The sequence below is a fragment of the Triplophysa dalaica genome, chromosome 5 (assembly GCF_015846415.1).
Source record: "Triplophysa dalaica isolate WHDGS20190420 chromosome 5, ASM1584641v1, whole genome shotgun sequence".
In the NCBI taxonomy this organism is placed as follows: Eukaryota; Metazoa; Chordata; class Actinopteri; order Cypriniformes; family Nemacheilidae; genus Triplophysa; species Triplophysa dalaica.
In genome coordinates, this window is record NC_079546.1 from 6,900,906 (window position 1) to 6,922,549 (window position 21,644).

The window sequence follows — 21,644 nt, forward strand, 5'->3', positions numbered from 1 at the left end:
CATATGCATATTCTTTGGATAATTCACACAAGCGTTAGAGGAAGTTTTAGAGCTTGAGATGAAAAGAAAATTTTGCAAAACAACCACCATACTTCTTTTACAGTTCATAACTGTGAACAAACATTTGCTGTCAAAAGTTTTTGTAAATCTCACATCTTTTGGTTGGAAAGTTTTGGTGAGACCCACCTTTTGATGTTGACATGACGTTTGCTTAAAGGGCTCATCGGATAAACATTTTCAACAAGTTGGCATGATTTATAAGGGTCTTAATGAAATGTCTATAACTTATTTTGATTGAAAACACTCAATGGTTATGTAAACGGCACCCTTTCAGATTCAACCTGATTCAACTCATCAGCATGTTGGTGAGACCTTTCAAACATTCTGGTAGTTGTGCCCCTAGAACCAGAGCTGGAAAACACTTGTGTAGTGCGTGCCATGGCCATGCAGTGTGTGTAAACATGCAGATTAATGGGTGTTATTATAATAAGAGCCCCTTTCTATGTCACAAGGGGAGCGAAATCTGATCTGCTCGATTTCTCACATGCTTGCAGAAAAAGGCTCACCAAATCAAAGTTACTGTGTTCTTCTTTTTAACATTTTTTAAGTTGCTAGATGCAATTAATATATCTTATTAATATTGGTAAATGCCAATACACTAATATCACTATGCATTAAGCACTATCCAAAAACTCTGACATTGCGCTTGTTACTCAGTACAGAGAAGACCTTCTCCCCCAAAAAGCTGTCGACAGCACAAACATCTCTATCTCTCTTAAAATACCCTATACGTTCCTTTTTAACCTTTCTCTTGATCTATTTTCAGTCTTCTCAATCAATGCTCTCTCTCTCTCTCCATCTCTCTCTCTCCTCTCTCAGGTGTGTCTGTCTCATAGTCTAGTTCACGCTCTGTCACACCAAGACAGGCCAGGCCTCTCTCTCTTTCACTCTCTCTCTCTTTGTCTCTTGCTCTTTTCCCGGTGACAGCGTGGTGACAGTGAGGGATAGGTTGAGTCATGTAGGGCTGCCTGTTCTTTAAGGGATCTCTGTGACAGTCGCGAACGTGGCTGGAGTTCTGTCCTGATGCCTCTGTCTCTCTTTGGAGCGTGTTTCTTTCTCTCAACCACCCACAAACTCCTTCTCCCAAGCCTTCAGGAGCACAACGCCAGGGGCGACAGAACCAGCTTTGCTCCCCAGGGACACGACACTCTCCACTGGGCACAGAGGGTGGTGTGTGTGTCCGCCGGGGTCCAAAACTCAGGACTGACCAGACTAGAGGGGAAGCTTTGTGAAGGCGGACTTAAGAGCCTCTGATTGAAAATAAAAAACCCAGCAGTGAAAGTATTTATGAATAAAATGTGTAAATAAATAAAATAAACTAATATTTATTTATTTATTTTTAATTGCTAAACGATTACAAAATAACAAAAGGGGTCTCTAAACTGTAAACATTCCAAAAACTGTCACTTTAAGGTAAAATAAACATAAAATAAACTGGCAAACGTGAGTTTTAATTTGGACTTTTGACAAATGAATGAATACAGAAATATTAAATTTCTAATCGATGTTCTAAAAATGTTCCATTTTACTTAAAATTTACATAAAACGGCAAATGTGAATACTAGTTCGAAGCAGCTGAACTTTCAACAAGATGGCACCCCTAGAACCAAGTTTTAGTATAGCTCCAGCGTCAAAGCCTCTCACTGCACCGCTGTTCCTGTGAATGCTCCTGACAGACGTTTGCACAGACAACAACACCAGAGCAGTCCTCTGAAAGACAATGATAGTTCCTCTCTCATCTTGCATTAGAACAGAACGCTGTTGAAGACCCCGCAGGGGAGAGGCTCTTCTGGTAGTTCATAAACAAAGCCTGAGCAGTCAACAAACCAACACACACACACAGCAGATCAAAAAGACGGCTTCAAATCCTTTTCCAGGGCAGCCACAAAAACGTGAGCCTGGACAAGAAAATACCTCCCTCGATGCATTTCAGAACCGACAGAAGACATGCATATGGGCCTAAATGTCACAGAAGGTCACAAAAATAGTTTCAAAATACAGCGTTTGAATAAGTTCCTTATAACATACAAAACAATAATGGAACCAAATGTGTCTATGATGTTTTTAAATATTCTCCACTGCGCAGATTTTATGTGGTGCTATATTGTCCTTAAAAGGGTTTTCATTTTATAGCACCTAAGGTTGCCAGAGTAAAATCCCAAATGTAAATTTTGTAAATATAGTTCATAAATATATTCCCAAAATCTTGGATGCTGGTTGGTAAAAACTGCATTGCAGTAAACCCCCAAAAATAACAAAAGCCATAATGCAAAACACCTGAAAACATCTGTAAAGTGCACTACGACCTGTTAAAACAATTTTAAATAACAATCTTATCTCTCATTACAATTCACTAACAGGATGTCAAAAAAATGATGGAGAAAGATATATTGATATTCCTGATTTGCCACAAAGTAATATCCATCTCATCTTTATCCTAATAAAGATATATCAAGATATTATAATTGAGTATGAATTTGCATCACTGTCAATCTACCCCAATCTCTCTCCATCAGCCTCTGTCTCTCGTCGTAAAGCGTGCGAAAACAAGAAAAGTGACAGCCTTATTTTCTCCATCTTAATTATGATTTACAGCCTATCCGACACCACGCCATTCCAAACCATCACAATCGCTATTCATTTGCACCCTGTGAAAAACGACTGCCTGCTAAACATTTTGGCAATGTTTCCGAGACATTTGTAAAGCAGTCAGAAGAGTTATTCAGCGCAGCCCTCGGGAACTGCAGGGTTCGTCAGGGATGGATGTAATGTTGTTAAACTGTGGTGATGCGTTTTCCACTTGATCTGGGATTATTCTCCGAAAAAAACGAGTACTATGGACAGGCTTGACACGGAATAGGAATGTTATAAATCTGTACGTATCTAACCATCATGCACAATTTCTCTGATCCTTTTACTTTCTGAATAAGCTAAACGCAACCCATCTGATTCATAAACTAATTTGATTATGAATTCAGCTGCTAATAGGAAATTAGTACATTTTACCGTATCTTAATCCCCTCCGTCAATCCAAATGATTTTCACCCACAAACAAAGTGAGCAAGAATCATACAGTGAGTGAGTAGGAAGGCAAACAAACTTGTTGTTTTAATATTTCACAAAATACAGATCTTTATAACCTCTGCTTCTCTCGTAAACATAGAAAAACACTCTTTAAGCCAGAGAAGAATAAAGAGGCAGAGAGGGATCAAATAACTGCAGAAATTAAAGCCTCAGCAAGTAAACAAACTGCTTCATAAATTACACATCTGAACATATCTAAACTTAGAGAATGCCCTTCCTCTGAAAAATTGATTTTGGCCTTTCTGCTCCTGTGTACCAAGACTTACAGACTCTTCTGGAGATCTGAGTTAACAGAAGTCTTGCTTTAATCCAGTGTTAATAATGAGAGGAGGTTATTTCAAGGTTGATAGTGAACAACAAACTTGCAAAAACTCTAAGTGGATATTATGCATCATTTTGCTTGATCTTCTGTATAGACCACTTCACAACATGTAAAAGCGGTCATCGTTTTTTTCTTTTTTAATCTTACATATAGTTATATCTTGAAAATATTCTTTTAACATTTTGATTCGGTTATAAATGTTCTTTAATTGTATTTTGTTTACGTCTTCCCAAGAGGTCTTTAAGCTCTATTAAATTATATAATGGAAATATACAGTACGATCATCTATGTATTACATTTGTTTCTATTGCCTCTCTTTACGGTGCATCCTGTTATGAATCCTTTTGTGTTCTGTTCTTTTTGGCTTGGTTTTGTTTTACGGGTCTGAGTTGGTAGAGGTCATTAGTGAGAGTGGTTTCACCTGCAATGAGGCTGATGCCCGCGTTTCTTAAGCAGCCTTCAATTGTCGCTCCAGGCTTCCTGCGCGCTCGGGCCTTTGTTTTCGTTTCGTTTAATCTTTTGTAATTTATTGTTTATTCCAATGTTAATAAGATTCATTACTTTTGATTATTGTCTGGCACGTGGCTTCTTTCTTTGTCACGACTTGGAGCCGGCTGTGACAATCCCTACCTGTAGATCTTTCCAGGCCAGAATATACATTTTCAATGAGAAAAAAAACGTATTTTATTGTTGGTCAAGTTAAACTTGCCATTTATAGTAGATGTTAAAGGTCTCGTGAAGGCAAGAATTCTGGTTGATTTAATTTTTTATAAATCCATGAATAATTGTAATGCTTTAGTTGATCAGTGGTGTTATGAAGATGCTCTTTGTACTTTATTTGAAGGTGATTAAATATTTTCATCATTTATTTTTTGTAGAGTTTTAACTAGTCAAGTATGTTGTGTTTTAATTGTTAATGTATGTTGAAGTGTTCTTTATGTGGATACTATGTTGGTATTTTAAGTAATCGTAAATGATTTTTGCATTTTGTAAATTGAATGAAGAAAAATAAAGTTCATACATTTCTTATTTGTAAAAAGTACAACAGACTATCTTTTAATATTTAATTAATGTCTATCTTAATGTGATTGTAAATAAAGAGATTGTAAAAGTCAAAAGTCTCTCTCTCTCTCCCTCTCATCATCATCTTAAGCACAATGGGTGTTCAGTCTCCAGAGTCGATTAGCTCAACATTCTAATGCCCTTACGTTTAACCTTTCATGGAATCAAGACTCGGGATTGCTTTACACTGTTCACCAAGACCAGTGGTAAAAGGTTTATAGAAAAAACAACACAGGGTCTGAGTGGGACAGAGAGTGTGATGCTTCGGTCTACAAACCGAAGGTCAGAGCCAAGCATCCTGAGACAAAGTTAATGCATTGTTAATTTAGCGACACACAATCTCCCCAAGTGACTTACGCACACACGCGAGCACACACAACCTTTTAAATGGACCCCCCCTCTGACCCTTAACCCCACTGCTCCATTTTCTCCATGATCAATAGCACCACAGGTCGAACAAACAAGCCCAACCATCCCTCACGTGTGTTGTCCTGCACTCTCTCTCCAGTGATGGGGTGAAACTCTGTTGACTTATGCATTTCTCTGGAGGACCAGAGCGATCAGCCGGTCTCATTCCAGTGGCCTGCTATTCCACAGTAGATTACTATATTTATGCTCCGCTGGCCAATGTATTGACCTCACTTAGCGCTTAAACAGAGAGTATGGGCACTAAACAAGAAAGAAGTCTCTTTTCTAAACATTTCTGCAGATGACTTTAACTTGTCTAGATAGCAAAACACAAAATCTACATAGATGCTACACCTTTACTTCATAATTTTTGCTAAACGTTACCTTTGACAAGCATATAGATGACCTCAAAACTAACAGACACGACCAGCCAAAAGAATTGAAATCTCTCAACATCAAACCTCAAAAACCACATGTGCTAGTTATTACTGTCACATCTGAGGATGACTCAGAACCACTTTTCATTGAAAATAAAACCCTTTCAGAAAAGCTTTTGTGTACAGCACTTCCCAAACCTAACCCACTAGATAATGCCTGAAATGGAGGTGGTTTGGTTCTCGAACATAATCTCTCTTTCTCCATCGACGGAACCCTGATTGAAAATGCCCAGTGGATCCTTTCCCACATTCCACCTGGATTATCGGTCCAGCTTTAATGTGCGAATGCACTCAACCCGAAATGATCGGGCCGTTGGCGTAGACCATCTGCACTTCCCTACATCGATCTGTTATATACCGTGGCTTTCATCAGCCATTAAAAACAAACACTAAACAGTCACTGTGATGTGTGCATGCATGGGTGACATGTTTTTGTGCGCTACAATGTTACCTGGGGAAAAAACCCAAGTGGATTAGGGCAGCTAAAGAGACGGGGATCTGAGGCAGGAGTCAGGCCTGGCGTGAGAGAGCCCTCTCTGGTTGGACTCGAGTTACAGAGACCCTGGTTAAGTATGCAGGGGAGGGGTAGATAGGAAAGGTAAACTCCAGGGCAATCAATCAGCCGGGGAACCAGGGAGGCCAGGTCGAATTGCCTGACTCCATCAGAGAGTGGTGATGTTCACTTTCTCTGGCCGTGAGGCCATGAGAGAATGTGGGAAAGAGAGAGAGAGAGTGGTGAGGCTGTATAGGAAAGTAATGAAAAGAACCCTGTGGATGAAGAAGATGTGAAAAATGCAATGAAAGATAAAGTCCAAAATAACAAGTGACAAAGAACACAGTCCCCCAATGAGATAACATGAAGTCAGATTGGGCTGGTTTGACACCTGTTGATGACATGTCTGGATGTATTTATAGACACGTTGCTTGTGTTTTGATCGAGAATTAAAACTTGCCCTTCAATCTGAAGCGAAGTAATACAAATGACATCTTCCATTTACGCCTGATAACTTGCAAAATTCAGGAAGTGAGACATGCACTAATGGACACACTCCACTTTAGAGAAAGAAAGAGAGGGTGGGGAGATTTTAAAGCATGTCTGACCTTGGGCAGCCATGTGGCAAACCACGTGCCCATGGCCTCAGTCTCAATGCACTCAGAAGCCCTGAGAGAGAGAGATCAGAGTATCCTGACACACCAGACATCTCTACACATATATTCGCTTTCCCTGTTTCTCTTCTACCCTCTCTCTATCCGGCATTTAAGAGTTTAACACCTACCTTTAAAACACATGCAATGTCTGCCGGACCCTCCGTGGCCCTGACATTTTAGTGCCAACGGTGTGTGTATGTGTCACACACTATTTAAAGATACAGGAGTACATACAGGGAGTGTTAAGAACTCGCCACAAACGTATGGTTTGTGAGGATTGGCATGCCACACACACTCCTTTGGGGTCCTCAAAAGAGAAAAACAATCTAATTTTCAATTTACAGTGGAGTGGGAAATATGGCCATCCCTTGAGGGTCCAAAGCATCCATCAACCTCGGTATCTACACAGTGGGTGAAAAAGGTGGGCTGGGTGTGTTTATTTGTGTGTGTGTGTACGTGTCGGAGATCCATTAGTGAGAAAAGTGTGAATTTGGGGAAATGGCTTTTCACCACCTAAAAGTGCATGGAACAAGAGATTTTTCCCTGATTGTACCCAAACAAATGTTGTCTTATCTGTCTAGTCCACTTCTGTACAGTATCATCCTCAGTGAGTTTGTGTTCATTCAGGTGTGCAGGACAGCGTGTAAAAAAACCTTGAACTTACATGCTGTGGAGGACACACCAGCCGCAGTGAGGATCTCCAGATCCCAGACACTCATTGCAGGACGAGTACTGCTCGCAGGCTTCCACTGGGACACTTGTCAGCTGAAGAAAGAGAAGAGAGGGAAGCTTTTATTATAAAATATTATTTTTTACTGTATATATGGTTATAAACAGGAATTATAAGATCTGACTTAGAGTCATTCAGAATACAATGTAAAACGAAGATGCACATCATCAGAGTTCTCTTCAGAGCACATCCTATAGTGAGAAAATTGGTATGAAAAATATTAAGTAAACATATGATATGTGTTATTATTTCCCTAACGTGCACAAACTTGGGTTTGTTAGCTTTACCTTTGTCATGAGGTTTCTTGGCAGAAATTATGCGCACACAAAAAAAGATTTTGATCATAAAACATCTATAAACTTCTAGAGATTTATAGCTTAGAGCAAATGACACCCTACAGGCAATCTGTCATTAAAATGTTAATTCATCGTTGCAATTTCGTGAATTCCTCATGTGGAAAAACATCATCTGCTCCGAACTTATACTTCATTCTCTAAAAACCACCATGAAACTGAAAACAACTAACACTCAACATAAACACAAACCAAGAGCATCACAATGGCGATAACAGCAGGGAGGCGGAGAACACAGTAGTCGTGAGAACAAGCGAATAAACATCCTTTAAACGTGGTGTTGCATCACACAAGACAGGAAAGGGATCTACCGAGGCGGCTCATCCTGGGACGTCGACACCGCCAAGAGCATCTCTCCATTTACAGCAATATAACACATGAGAGATGGAGAGACGCTGCGATGGTGATGAGAAACAGACTGAAGCCCTCAGTACTGGAGAAACCGAGAGGCTGGACTGAAAAACAGATGTAACAGCTATGAGAGACAGAGGACCCTCTGCCATCCCTGTCTCCATGGCAACGGCTCTGAGCCCTTAGCTTTATTCAGCCTTTTGATTGATGACCTGTCACTGGTGGATGACTGCTGTCGATCAAAGTGCAGATGACAGCCGATACGTCCAGAGCGCTCGGGCAGGCGGAATGACAGCCCGGCCTCACCGCAGCGGTGTTTTCGTATTTTGTGGGAAGAAATGGGACAGATTCTATTTCAATCTGGCTCGGGAAACATAACAGAAAGTGAGGCAGCGTTTAAAGAACGAGGAGATGTGACTATAACATTTATATGAGGGCTGAATTACTAGTCGCATTGAATCACGCCTTATATTTAAGAGCTTCAGTCTTGTTCTGGTGTCAGCACTCATTCGTCAGCCTGTTTACTGCTGCGCAATGTCTTCAAGTTCTGTCAAACTATTTCTTTACCCTCTGTCGCATTTATACATAAACTCTCAGATATCTCAATACGACCTGTGGAGACACGTTTACATAAAATAAATTGGAAATGTGACACAAACAGGATTCATAACAAAATGAAAAGGTTTTTACAAAAGTTTTACAGGTGTTTGAAAGTATTTCAGCATTTATTGTGAGTAGCTGACTTGGGTTTATTTATTTGTGAGTGTTTTCCCCAACCACCCAGAAGGAGATGTGGGGGTCACATTTTTGCATCTGAATTCCTTTCCAAATAGACTGAAAGTACAATAATTTGGCACAAAGGAAATAAACTATCCAAATAAAAGTACATCCATACTGAAAAACAACAGAAACCCAATGGAAACCATCACAAAAATTATGGATTTCATAAAACTACCATTGTGAACCATTGGCTCGGCCATTTAAGTGACTCTTCTTAAATGTCACTGTATGGTCATGTGACTGAAGCAAACGTCTGGGTTTTGGATGGCAGAATTTCATCATGGAGGAGATATAAACGTTTTTTAATGACAACCCTGAAAAACATTTACTGTTGAAATATGTTGGCGTTGAACTAAACAATCTGCCTATAATTACTTAATAATTGTCACATTACACAATGTGTTACAAAATGTGGCTAAACACAGATACGGTGGGAAATTACTCATAGCTCTGTTATTCGTTCAGTAAAAGCTTGATAATGTTTAAAAATTTCACATTTTTGTCCAACAGATAAAAACCTAAGAACATATGTTTCAGAATGACACAAAGGTGAATAAAACCAATAAAAATATATGAAGAGTTTGGTTCCAAAATGAGATAACTCTGATTTTAAAGGTGTCATATGGCGCGAATATGTGTTTTTCTGTGTCAAAAATAGTAAGAGGCGTTACACTTCCGTCACACGCTTGCAGTGTTCGACCAATCACTACGCACTGGTTAACTGGCCAATCATAGCACACCTCGCTTTACAGGGCGAAAAGAGAGAAAATCGGAACGTTTCATAGAGGCGGGGCAGAGAGGAGATACAAACACGCACTGTTAGTGGAAAAAACAGTTTTTTTAACCTTAAATCGTGTATCCACATAAAAACAAAAACATAAAACAAACGATAATATTAGTTTTAGCCGTATCATATGAACCCTTTAAAAGTTTTCAAAAATCATGATTTTTTTATGCATTCAAATGAAAATACATTTTGATTTAAGCCATCAGCTATCAGCTAACTAACACACTAAAATACAACAAAAACATGATAAATAATAAAAAACATGATTTAAGAAAATGTTTAAAACAGAGATCTTATTTTGGAACCGAACTCTTCATATATAAATATAATATATATATATATATATATATCATTAATAATAAATATAAATACTATTGGAGGCCGAGCTTTATCCTTAAGAGACCAAAAAGTATGCCAACCTATACCTTTACAACTATAAAATAAAGACAGCAAGAGAGAGAGAAAGCTAGAGATGAATGAGAGGCCAGGAGGTTGCAACTAAAAGAGGGCATCCTTTGGAAGAGTGCTCCAGATGGCATGATCTGCAGCCGCAGTGTGTTTGCCTGTGTGTGTGTTTGCCTGTGTGTGTGTCTAAATCCAGGAGAGAAGTCATTTTTCTCTTGTCACGCACACATGATGCCTGTCAGCTGGCCTCGGCACAGCCACAAAGCCCCCTGTCTCTCCTCGGCTGCACACCTATATTCTCTTCCTCCATTTCACAGCTATGAAGAGGTAAATTATCAGGCATTGTGATAGAGCACCCGCTTTTGCGTAGGGGGCCTGAGAGACTGTAGGTAATGCCTTGGTGAGCAGAGAGCAAGATTGACTCTCATTACCTTTAGAAAATGATAAGGCTTTAGGAGCCGCCCGTGAAATTCTTCTTTCTGACCTGACTGACTTTTTCCTATTCGTGAGTGATCTCATCTGCCCCTCACCTTTGTTGTATCTGTGTGTGCTGGTAAGCATGGAGGGGGGTGATAAAATGACAGCATTTAGTGAACAGGAGATATATAGTTCCACTACAACATCAGGACCAGTAAATCTTGTGTGTATTAAAAAGCTAGAATAATAATTGTATTTGTATGAGTGAGTGAGTCTATATATAGCGCACTCATCTGGAGTGGAGTGGATGTGCGCTCTCTTCTATCTCCAAAACTGTAAATTTAGCTCTCTGTATCCTTTCTCGGCGGCCCTGAACAGAGCGTGTTTTAACACACTCCCTGCAGTGATGGAGTGAGAAAGACCACGGGAGGAAGAGGAAGACAAATGTATCCGGCAAAAGGACTTCCCGCTGCCCTACGGAGCGCTGGAAAGGGGCTCTGGAATCTCATTATGTCGTAAATCCGTTAGATTATTAGTCATTTATCTGAGAGCTCTGTAAGAGAATTGAGACCAGCGGATAATGAGACAAACTGACAAATGACACAGTCCAACAGATTAATGCAGACGTTGACTCAGAGAGGGCCATCACTGTGTGTGTCTGGGTGTGTATGCAAATAAATGTGTGTGTGTGTGGTGAAGGGCCTGACAATTAGGATGGCCTCATGGCCCAGGGCCAGAGTGAGAGAAATTTGGGCCAGTTGCTGGAGTTGTCATTGTCCCATTGGGCGATATGTTCATTTATCATGCATATGTGTTAAGAAGCCAGATCAACTGACAGGATGCATGTCTGTAACTTTCTCATGACCTTACTGGTGGTTCTAAAGTATGTAATACACATGTTTTACTGGTTTAAATGTGTCAACACAGAAAAATATATTTACCAATTATGAGAATAATATTATATTTGTATTTAATTTAATGACAATATTGATCATATTCTTCAATTTATATATTGAATATTATTGAATTATTTATATTTGATATATTTATATACACTATAAAATGTAATGATATATAATATATTTTTAACAATATTGTAATAAATAACAATATGGCAGTGCAAGAAAAATGCCCAATCCAAAAAAATCGAGTGTACGATAAAAATATATTTAAAAACATAAAATATAAATGCGTTATTAAATATATTAAATAATACATATTTTACAAATATTATGAAACATATAGGCTAATTGTTTGATAATATTTGAAACATTTGTATTATTAAGTATATTCAATAGTACATTTATATTCTAAATTTGTAATAATATATAGTGTATTCAATAAACATTATTAATCATTTTTTGCTGTATGCCAGAAAAATAAGGCAGGGAAGAAAAATGCTCACTCATAAATAAACCTTGATTGTGTACATGATCTTAAATTCTTTGACATCTGTGCAATTCGCACCCTATAGGATCGCATATCACAAGCAATACGACATTTATACTTAATTTGTCATAAAAAAAACTGTCAAAATGATATAGTGCATCCGGGTTACCGTGTGTTATTAGTTTTGAGAGGTTGTTATCTGGGAATAACGAACCTGCAAATGTCGCGACTGGCCAATCAGATTCAGGCATTCCAACAAGCCGTGTAATAAGTCACATTAATAGTGAGCTCCTTATCACCTGTTTACGTCCTGGCCATCAAACCAGCCTTAATTACCCTATTAATCTAAACAAACATAAACTCCTCTACGGTTTCTCTCTCTTCATCACATCCGCCAGTAAATCCTGGAGACCTGACTGAGTTTCTCCATCGTCTCTGAGCTGAGCTTTAATGTGGAATCTAATCCAGGTTCTCATCTGAGACCTATAGAACGATATCTGCCATGCAACAATGACACCCAGCCAATCAGAGAGCATGCAGCTCTTCATCAAATGTTTAAACAACACGACATGATGTCAAACAAATTTTAACACGGACACAACACACAAACACACATATTCTTGATTCCACCCTCCACCTCTCTTTCATTTTTGGATGCTTTACCACCAAGGAAGCAGAAAACAGATGACATCATCTCATCACCTCTGATTTATGAAATTAATCAATCAACGTCCATCCTAAATGAATCTCAGTGCTAACGCACACCCACGTTCACGACCGAAGGGGGTCGTGAAAAGCGGCGTCTTACGCGTGTTAAGGCGCATGTCAGCGGAAGATGAAGCTTGGTAATATGAGCTGTGATTTTCTCCCAGAGACAGCTGTGCTGAGGTGTCTGCATCTTAACTCTCACATTATCTCATTAACGCGCGTAACACCACAAAAGCACACGCACACACAATACATGCACACACTCACAAAATAAATCCCTCCATCATCCATCTATAGTGTTAAGAATCACACTCGTGACGTTCGTTGATGACACCCATCCGTCTGTTCTCCCGCAGCGGATGCTCAGGTCTGGTAGCCGGTCATAGTCACGGTTAAACACAGGATGTAGTGTTCAGCCGGGTCCTTTCAGGCCCTGGGGGCTTCACAGACACGAAATGCAATTATGTGTGCTGTGAACCCAGCCACTCTCTGTGCTAACCGGATTTACATTCAAGCATTGATGCTCCGCTCCCGGCCGTCACACAAACATATGAGGGCTGATTCTGTCCAGACGACATCATTAAGGCCTAAAGGCACCCAACAGGAGAACCACATCACGCCCTATAGAGAAGAGATCAGACGGCTGAACGAACAACGCGATAGACAAGAACATGCCTGCCTAATTATCCAAACAGAATATTTTCTATTACACACAAACACATACACGTGTGAAAGCACATTTATACACTTGACTCAACAAACGTACTTCAAATAAGCTTCTTATATGAGCTCTGAAGTGCCTTGCATGTATTCTTATATGCATCTGCAAACTGATTTTTGTGTGCCTGACTAAAAATCTTTTAATCAGATTCAGCAAAAGTTGCTTAGTCAGTGCTCCTGACACATATACATGAGCCTTTAGCTCACTGGGACTTGGGTTCGAGTACGATCCCAATGTCTCTTACCCTGATGCTCCTGTCTGCCTACACTATCCTGTGTATATGAATAAAATATATAATTAAAAAAGTCTGCCAAACACTACCAGATGTCCCGAGTACCTCACTCAAACACAACAGGGATGCGGTCTTAAGTAGGCCACTGTAATAACAAGGAAACGCTCTCATGAACCAGAGTTAACGCCGGGGAGGACGCCCCATATGGGACCACTATGAACGCCCGCCCGTAATTGAAATCAAAGGTCTTTTTTATTAAACTTATTTCCGATGAGGTCGCAGATGTCTTATCCAACGTCCCGCGCTCGGATCAGATCGGCAATGAAGTTATTTGACTCGGAGCTGTTTGGACGGTGTAAGACACACTTTAAATTATTAACACTTACACTACCTGCAGTTTCAACTTGCCCCGCATGAATTATAAATATCCTTCAAGTCGAGAGCGTAGAGGAGCCGCTCGCTCCAGCGATACCCAAAATGCTTTGTGACAAGGCTGTTATGAAAAACGCAGACGGGCAGCAAATCAATATAATTTCGCTGAAAACACAGAGCATTGATTCTTCACATTCAAACGGAGCCATTGTAGCAGCGCTTGTCTTAAATTGCGGGCCGAGCGCACAAAGCCCGGGCGGATGCGCTCACCTCATGCACAAAAGGACGATCCAAAAATCCAGTATAAAATGACAGTAAACTGCGAGAGAGAGGAACATGGCTCCCATTTGGATGCTACACACAGAACAAAAGGGCATTAATGTGCGAAGACCGGCAATTTGGGTAACTCTATTGAGCTCTGAACCTCCCAGTCAATGGTTTAATGCAGGAAGAACTACAGTGGAGACCTTGGTCATTAGAGCTCGCAGCTGTCCTTCGGACCGCACGCGCACGTCTGAAACCGACATTGTTCAAAGTTACAATCAAAAACACTTAAAAGAAATGAATGATGAATGTGGACAATAAGCCGAGCGTGACAATTAGCGCTGAGCTCTGATAACTGTAATCTACATTACTCTAAACAGACAGTCTGGCCCCTTTCCTTAAAAAGATGCACTTATCTGGCTGTTTAAAATGATACAGGAAAGTAGCAAGATTTAATTAGAGGGATAATCAGGGAATTAATTAGAGAGAGAGAGAGAGAGAGAGAGAGAGAGAGAGAGAGAGAGAGAGAGAGAGAGAGAGAGAGAGAGAGAGAGAGAGATTTAACAGCACTTCATTCTACACATTTTAAAACCAATCACTGATCATACACTTAGTACACACATATATACAAAAATATATCACTGCTGTGCTTATGCAACCTTGAGTCTCCATATTTTATGATTTCTTTTTGCCATAAATCATTATACACCCTGTATATTTGTCACTGTATATCTAACCAATAAAAAGTATGAAAAAGTGCTTTTCGACATTGACAACAACTTAACTTAAATAATTTAAAAAGTACAAAAATTGGCAAAAAGGAAAAAACAAAAGGAGAGTATAAAAAAAAATATTCTCAACAGTTCTCCAAATTTCTTTCAAACGTCCTAAATTGCCAATGAATTCATATTTTTATGTTTCAAAAATATTTTTGCTCAGTCAAATCACTTAAAAAACATACAGACCTCTTGAAATGGAGATAGAGACAGTCAAAGAGAAAGATAAACGTGTTTTGATTGAATATTATGTAAATAAAAAAGGTAAAGGAAGTTGAAATGACTTGGGATTGTACTTCTACATCTATATAATCTATCTATACAATATCTATATAATAAAAATATCTATATATTTTTTACAACTTTTAAACATGAAAAAACTGTTGCAAGCATTTTAATGTATTCATTGAACTTGACTGACTATAAAAATGTATAACTGTAAACGTTCACCAAGAAAAATAAAAAATATGTTTCTAATAACTTTAAACCAACCATGTGATCATTCCTCAATTGTTTTTCGACATATTCTATATATATATATATATACATATATATATTATAATTTATAGGATACATTACCTAGCAATAATATGGATGTATCACCAATTTCGACGGGTATATTCAATTTCTGTTGTCATGAATGAAAACACACTACATACCGTATAAAGGGCAGTCATACAGAGTTATGTGTGCGGGTCGAAGGTCATCACCCACGTTGCTCTATATTTAACATCGCACCCTAAACGTTTCAAAAATGGCCTTCAAAGATTGATGTCCACTGTAATTGATGTCACGCATCAGAGAGATGATCTAACATCGATATCAACAGGCCTGGTTTCCTGCAGGTACCATGCTGTACAGTGTACACAAACACTCTCTCTCACGCACCCGATGTGCTGACCTCAGCTGCGGCTCATGCTGTGAAGGGACTGTGGGCTTTTGAACCAAAGCTCTGTTCAACCAATCAGTTGTAATCGCACGTGTAACAGACATTCGCAGCCTCCGAACACTATCATTCCCTGCCTCCCGACACCTCTCATTCTCCCCTCTCTCTCTTTTACTCCCTCTCTTTAAGACTCCACCAGCAGGAGCTTATCGACCTACTGTTCTTGTTTTTCAGTTCCGCTCACCCACAGGGAATTGGTATGACTGCTTGTGAGTTTCAGATTGTTTCAGAACATACTAAACTAGGGATGTTAAAAGAAAAAGTGAAACATATCCTACCTGCCTGTCAACCTTTGCATAACTCAAAAATGAACGCTTGATTTCAAACTACAGGTTGTTTACATCCATTATTATTGTAATGCAATTCGCTTTTTATTTTATTATTGTCTCAACGTTAATGAAACATGAGGAGGCGTGACATTTTATGCTTTTATTTTTCTATTGCGAGTCTCTACAAAACCTTGTTGTGTATATAAATACTGTCAGTTTGTCACAAATGCATATTTATAGACCTGCCACTGTTTATTAAGCAAGTAAAATGAATCAAACTAAAATTTCTCAGTGCTTTGATTCATATTCTGTCCTTTTACTCTTATTCTTGTTCCCTTACTGTTTAGGTGACTAATTATTTAAAAGCTGTTTATTTTAATAGAGATGGACTTGAAGGCTAGATTCCATTGTTTTCATTTCATTTGTATATTTGTTGTAATATTTCACAGTTAAAAAAACAAAATTGGAACTATGGAGAATCGTGAGGTATTTGTATTAGAGAGAAAGAATGAATGTGTGTGTCAGTGAGTGAGTGTGAGAGAGAGAGAGAGAGAGTGTTTGTGTGTATGCACAAAACAGATGCACCAGCCCGGACCGCAAACAGTTATGAGAATTTTGGTCTGTGAGATGTTGTTATCAGCTATAAATATTAATGTGGACATCTCAACCAGAGCGCTTGCGAGAAACTGTGAGAGTGGGAGAGAAACAAATCAAAAAATGGCCTGTCTAATATTCTCCCTGTTATTCTGTAAACACAGAGGTGAAATGGGGCCTTTGTGTGAGATCTGAATTTAAGCAAAGCTCGGTGTGAGGCAGCACCAAAGTGGCGCATTACATCACAGTTCATTAATCTTTAAAACAAAACAGAATAAATGTTTCAGTGAGATCACAGAATGTTTTGTGTGTGTGTGTGTTGTAGGGGGCAGGATTACAGGTGGGACGAGAGAATGCATGTTCGCTAAATAGCTTCTAAATATATGCATGATTTCTCAGTAGATGTGATCCCCTGATGCTAAGGACTAAACAGAAACCAGACGACTTCTCGCTAACTGGGCTAATAGGCTAATTGCAACAGGGTGAGATTATGCGCTGACAGAACACCACAGGTCCAGCTCTGTTATTTATTCCCGTCAAAGAAAACAGCTTTTCTTTCCCATAGGAAGCGAGTGGTTCTTTGTGGCCTAGTTTTGAACCAAATCACATTTTTGGATTAAATCATGTTTACAAAATAGCTTGAGTTGGTGAGAGTGACCTAAACATCCTAAAAACTAGTTTGACATCTGTATTGGGACAAATGAATCATATTTTAATAAAAAACTTAAACAAAACCAGGACACTGACATGTCCCTGGAAATGTAAAATGTCAGTAGATTTGAAAACACAAAGGAAGATATTTTGAAGAAAGTTGGTAACAGAACAATGGCTGTATTCATTGACTTCCATCGATCTTCCAACAGAAGTCAATGGGTACGGACGTTGTTCAGTTACCAACTTTCTTCAAAATATCTTCTTTTTTGTTCTGCAGAAGAAAGTCAGTCATACAGGTTTGAAATGACAAGAGGGTGAGAATTTTCATTTTGGGTGAAATATCCCTTTAAAACATATTTGCCGGTTTCACAGACAAGGTTTAAGACTAGTCCAGGACTAAAACTAATGTTTGATCTGTCTTAACTGAAAATAACGTACACAAACATATCTTAAAATATGTCGGTGCCATTGTTTTGTCTCAAGATGCAAACCGGTAATGCTTTTTTCAAATATCCCAATTTAACTAAGGTCTAGTCCTCGCTTAAGCCAAGCCTGGTCTGTGAAACAGGCCATTTTGTCCAGATATAATCAAAAAAAATCTGTTCGCTTAGTCGTTGCATATCTGTATGACTTTCTTCTCGCATGGAACACAAGATGAGAGAATTTAAAGTACTGGGATATATTGTCCCCATAAAACTACGTCTTTAAGCCTGTCCTATATCTAAACCATGGACTGGTAAATTTCACAGGATATTGCAATCTATAATCTGCGCCGGGATGATGTGATTGGCTAGTTTTACCTGGACTGTGCCCCAATGACCCACACTTCTAGTGAAGTGCATTTTACTGTATGAGGTTTTTGGTTTATAGCCGAAACAATAAATCTTGACATTGAGGTTTAAGGCTTGTGCGGTGCATCATAGCAGTTTTTTACTGTACAATGTACAATGCCACCTTGAATTCGCTATGATTTTTCAACTGAGTATTGAAATACTGTAGGTAATAGTGTTTGTGTGTGTGTGTGTGTGTGTGTGTGAAAGGGAGCATGTGAGAGAGATAAATTGAAAAAGGAAAACCCTAAATCCTGGTTCTATATGTACTCAAGAGTGTTGATGGTTATTGATTGGTGCATCTTCAGGTCAAAAGTCAGGACACTGATACAGTTACAATATTTTGATTCATGCAGCACACATGAATGTTTCCACCATGTGATCAACAGTGTACACCCAGACTAGACAAAGGGCATAAATTCTTGATGGATCAGTTATAAACTTGCATTCTGACTAGTTTAGTATTAAAGGGATTATTTTACGAGAAATGAAAGCCTGAGTTTCAAGGGCCGATTTATCTGGCCGTTTTTACTGCACTAAGTGCATGCGCTGTTTTTCTGATGTTGAGATTTACAAGCTTGAGAAGTGACACAGTATCAGCACGTCCGTATCCGCTCCGTCCATTAAACTGATTGAGCCATTTTCAGGTAGCACATCCTGATGTGTAGATTGTGTGTATTTTGGACACGGCGAGCGTGAGTGTCTAATCCACCAATCCATCATCCGTCACTTTTTATAAGGTAAAAAAGGCACGGCTCTCGCTTCCTCTGGTGCTGTAATTACCGTAAGTGAACACTCATATGTGATGGACGCAACTGAAAACTTGACTTACCTGTGACTCTGACATCACATACAGGAAGTGCTGATCGGCAGAAAAGGCCATGTCTCGCAGGATCGGTCCTTTGTCGACCACCTGAATGGTTTCGTACTGAAGGGCACCACGGGAAGGGCCGTCAACACGAATCTACAAGAAGAGAATAAAGAGTTGGTGTTACTCCACCATTCATGTGTATGAGATGGAATAGTGCAGAAGAGGAATGGGGTGTTATGCTGTTAAACAGCTGTAGGGGAAAGTTACGTGCCATAAATCGCTGGCTCAGCAGAGAGCTGTAACATCCTTACACAGTTGGACTGCAGTGATGGAGGTCTCATGAATATAGCTGAACATCTGCTGTTTATGATACAAATGTCGCACACACATTTCCAGTGAGGAATATAACCCGACCCTCTTTTCTGGATTTCATCTTTCTATCCACAGACAAAAATCGACACACCAAGAAGACCTGTGAGAACTCGAAGTGTTAATCCTTGCCATTAAACAATTCAATGCACCTGATAATCAGCAAATTTCCCTACGACACTAAATAGTTTAAAAGTTATCAGATCCAAAATAAAGAGCTTTATCTTTGAGTTTGTAGCCTGGAGTCCCATCAGACCACAAGTCCAGGATGTTTTTTGAGAGGCACAGAAACAAAACACTTCACCTTTAAAGCGTCCCCTCGCGCTGCTGTCACTTTCTCTAGGGCTTATTGTATGTTCAGGGTCAAAAGCAGACAAGAGGAAAAAGGGTAGAACAAAAGAAGACAAAAGAAAGGAGATGAGAAAGAAAGAGAAAACCCTCAACACGAGCCAAGGCCTTATTCAGCGAGAGGGTTATCTAATCTCTCTGATCGGGCTGGTTAATTTGGCTGGGGATTGGGTTTCGGCCAGTGTTTGGAATGGCAGCGTGCGGACGATGGGAGAATGAACTGCAGGGGGTGCTCGGCACCGGTTGAGCCCCAGGAGAGACGCACGGAGTGGGGGACAGATCCATGGCCACTGGAGAGATTGGGCAGAGTGGATGGACGTTATCAGGACAGCAACTAAACAAATTAGCCACGGGGGAAGACTATTAGCCTGTCTGTTAACGTTGACATTGAGATGCTAAAGGGCTGTGGGGGAAATGATAGCATCTGATCAAAGATACACTAGGAAAAGACGACACTGCTTTCCAAACACATCCTTGCAGAATGAACACACAACAACACAGAGTTGAGGAAAACTATTATATCACAATTTTATACTCAAGCTGTTTTTATTTAATGGGAGGGTGCACTTGAACATGAAAACTCATTATTTATTCATCCGTGGTATTTCAAATTTGTCTGACTTTCTTTTCAACTGTGGGACACAAAAGAAGACATTTTAAAGAACGTTGGGAACTAACAACATAGGCCCCCACTGACTTCTATTGTATGGAAAGAAAACCGTGACATTTTTCAAAATATCTTCTTTTGTGTTCAACAGAAGAAAGAAACACATATAGGTCTGGAATGACATGAGACGAATACAATTTTGCACCTTAACCTTTCCCATTTTTATAGACATGTTAAAAGACAAAATAATGTAGCAAAACTTTGTTCTTAGTATGATGTTGCAATTTTTTTTTCTTCACATTCCTAAAGAAGAGTATGCAGTGTGCACATATTGTGTTCCCTCCACTAGTCCAATAAAAATAGTTTCATCATTATGAATTCCTGAGCCCTGAGCAAAACAATAAAATGGACTGGTTTAATTTCAATATCAATGAAGTGGATTACATATTTTTTACATCTTAATTGGATTACACAGCTAATCTATGTATCACATGATGATCTGAATTTAATTTATGGGTTTAGGCGTGAATCTAATGGTATTTTAAAGCTGCTGTTACCTCATGTCACACTTGCTAGGGGGATGTGTAAAGTCTGTCCGAATTTAATCGGAGAAAAAAACAAAATTCACCAATTTTGTCCAATTAAAAATAGCATTGAAAGTTAAGATATTACTAAGCAAATTAAAATAATGTCCTTGTACTTATTGTTGTAGGCTTATTCAGTAGCTATATCCAGAAAGCACTGCTCGGTCTCAAAACAAATCCCCCTAGTGGACATGGGCTGTAACAACAGCAACCAGACATGTGTGAAATGTCAGGTTACACAGTAAATGATGGAGTAGTGATTGGGCCAAATGATGAAAAACGTTAATATTAGCATCTCTTCTTTCCTCATTTTCACCAAGGTCACTGTATTGTGCTACGAGTATAAAAATAATAAAAGATGAGGCATTTAATGTTGAAGCATTGCTGATCTATCACACTTACTTGTTAGGCAGTATGCTGCATGTATCACATTTTATAAGTCTTAATATCATTCAAAGATCAGAGATGTAGGGTTAAAACCAGAGGGCTGTGCTGAGCTCAGGAAACAAGACATAAGGAGAGGGATAAGGTAAGCCATTCCAGTGTGACAACCACAGGAGATGTGCTGTTTCATAATGTGGCTAAGACTCTGCCCAGCATCCATGGAAACTGCAATTTCCTCTGGTTCAAAACAACTTTCACTTAAGCACTGGTGTCAGGCCAGCGGTATCACTATACACTATGGATAATGGTATTTATCAGTCACATTTGTCTCTATGTGGTGCATAAAAAGGCTTTTTACGCAAATTCATGCTGATATTAACTGAAAACAGTCAGTCCTTCCAAATCTTTCATTTTGCAAACTCAGATTTATATTCGCTATCT

General features: G+C 39.2%; 1 protein-coding gene across 2 annotated transcripts in view; it reads right to left on the reverse strand.

Moving 5' to 3' along the window:
* The window catches only part of plxna4 (plexin A4), a 186,480-nt gene that overhangs the window by 65,930 nt on the left and 98,906 nt on the right, over positions 1–21,644 (reverse strand). For both annotated transcript variants that reach the window (XM_056749417.1, XM_056749418.1), the window contains 2 exons: positions 18,933–19,064; positions 7,187–7,287 (listed from right to left, as the gene is read on the reverse strand). In XM_056749417.1, the coding sequence (XP_056605395.1) occupies positions 7,187–7,287; positions 18,933–19,064 (233 nt within the window). The remainder of the gene's footprint in view (positions 1–7,186; positions 7,288–18,932; positions 19,065–21,644) is intronic.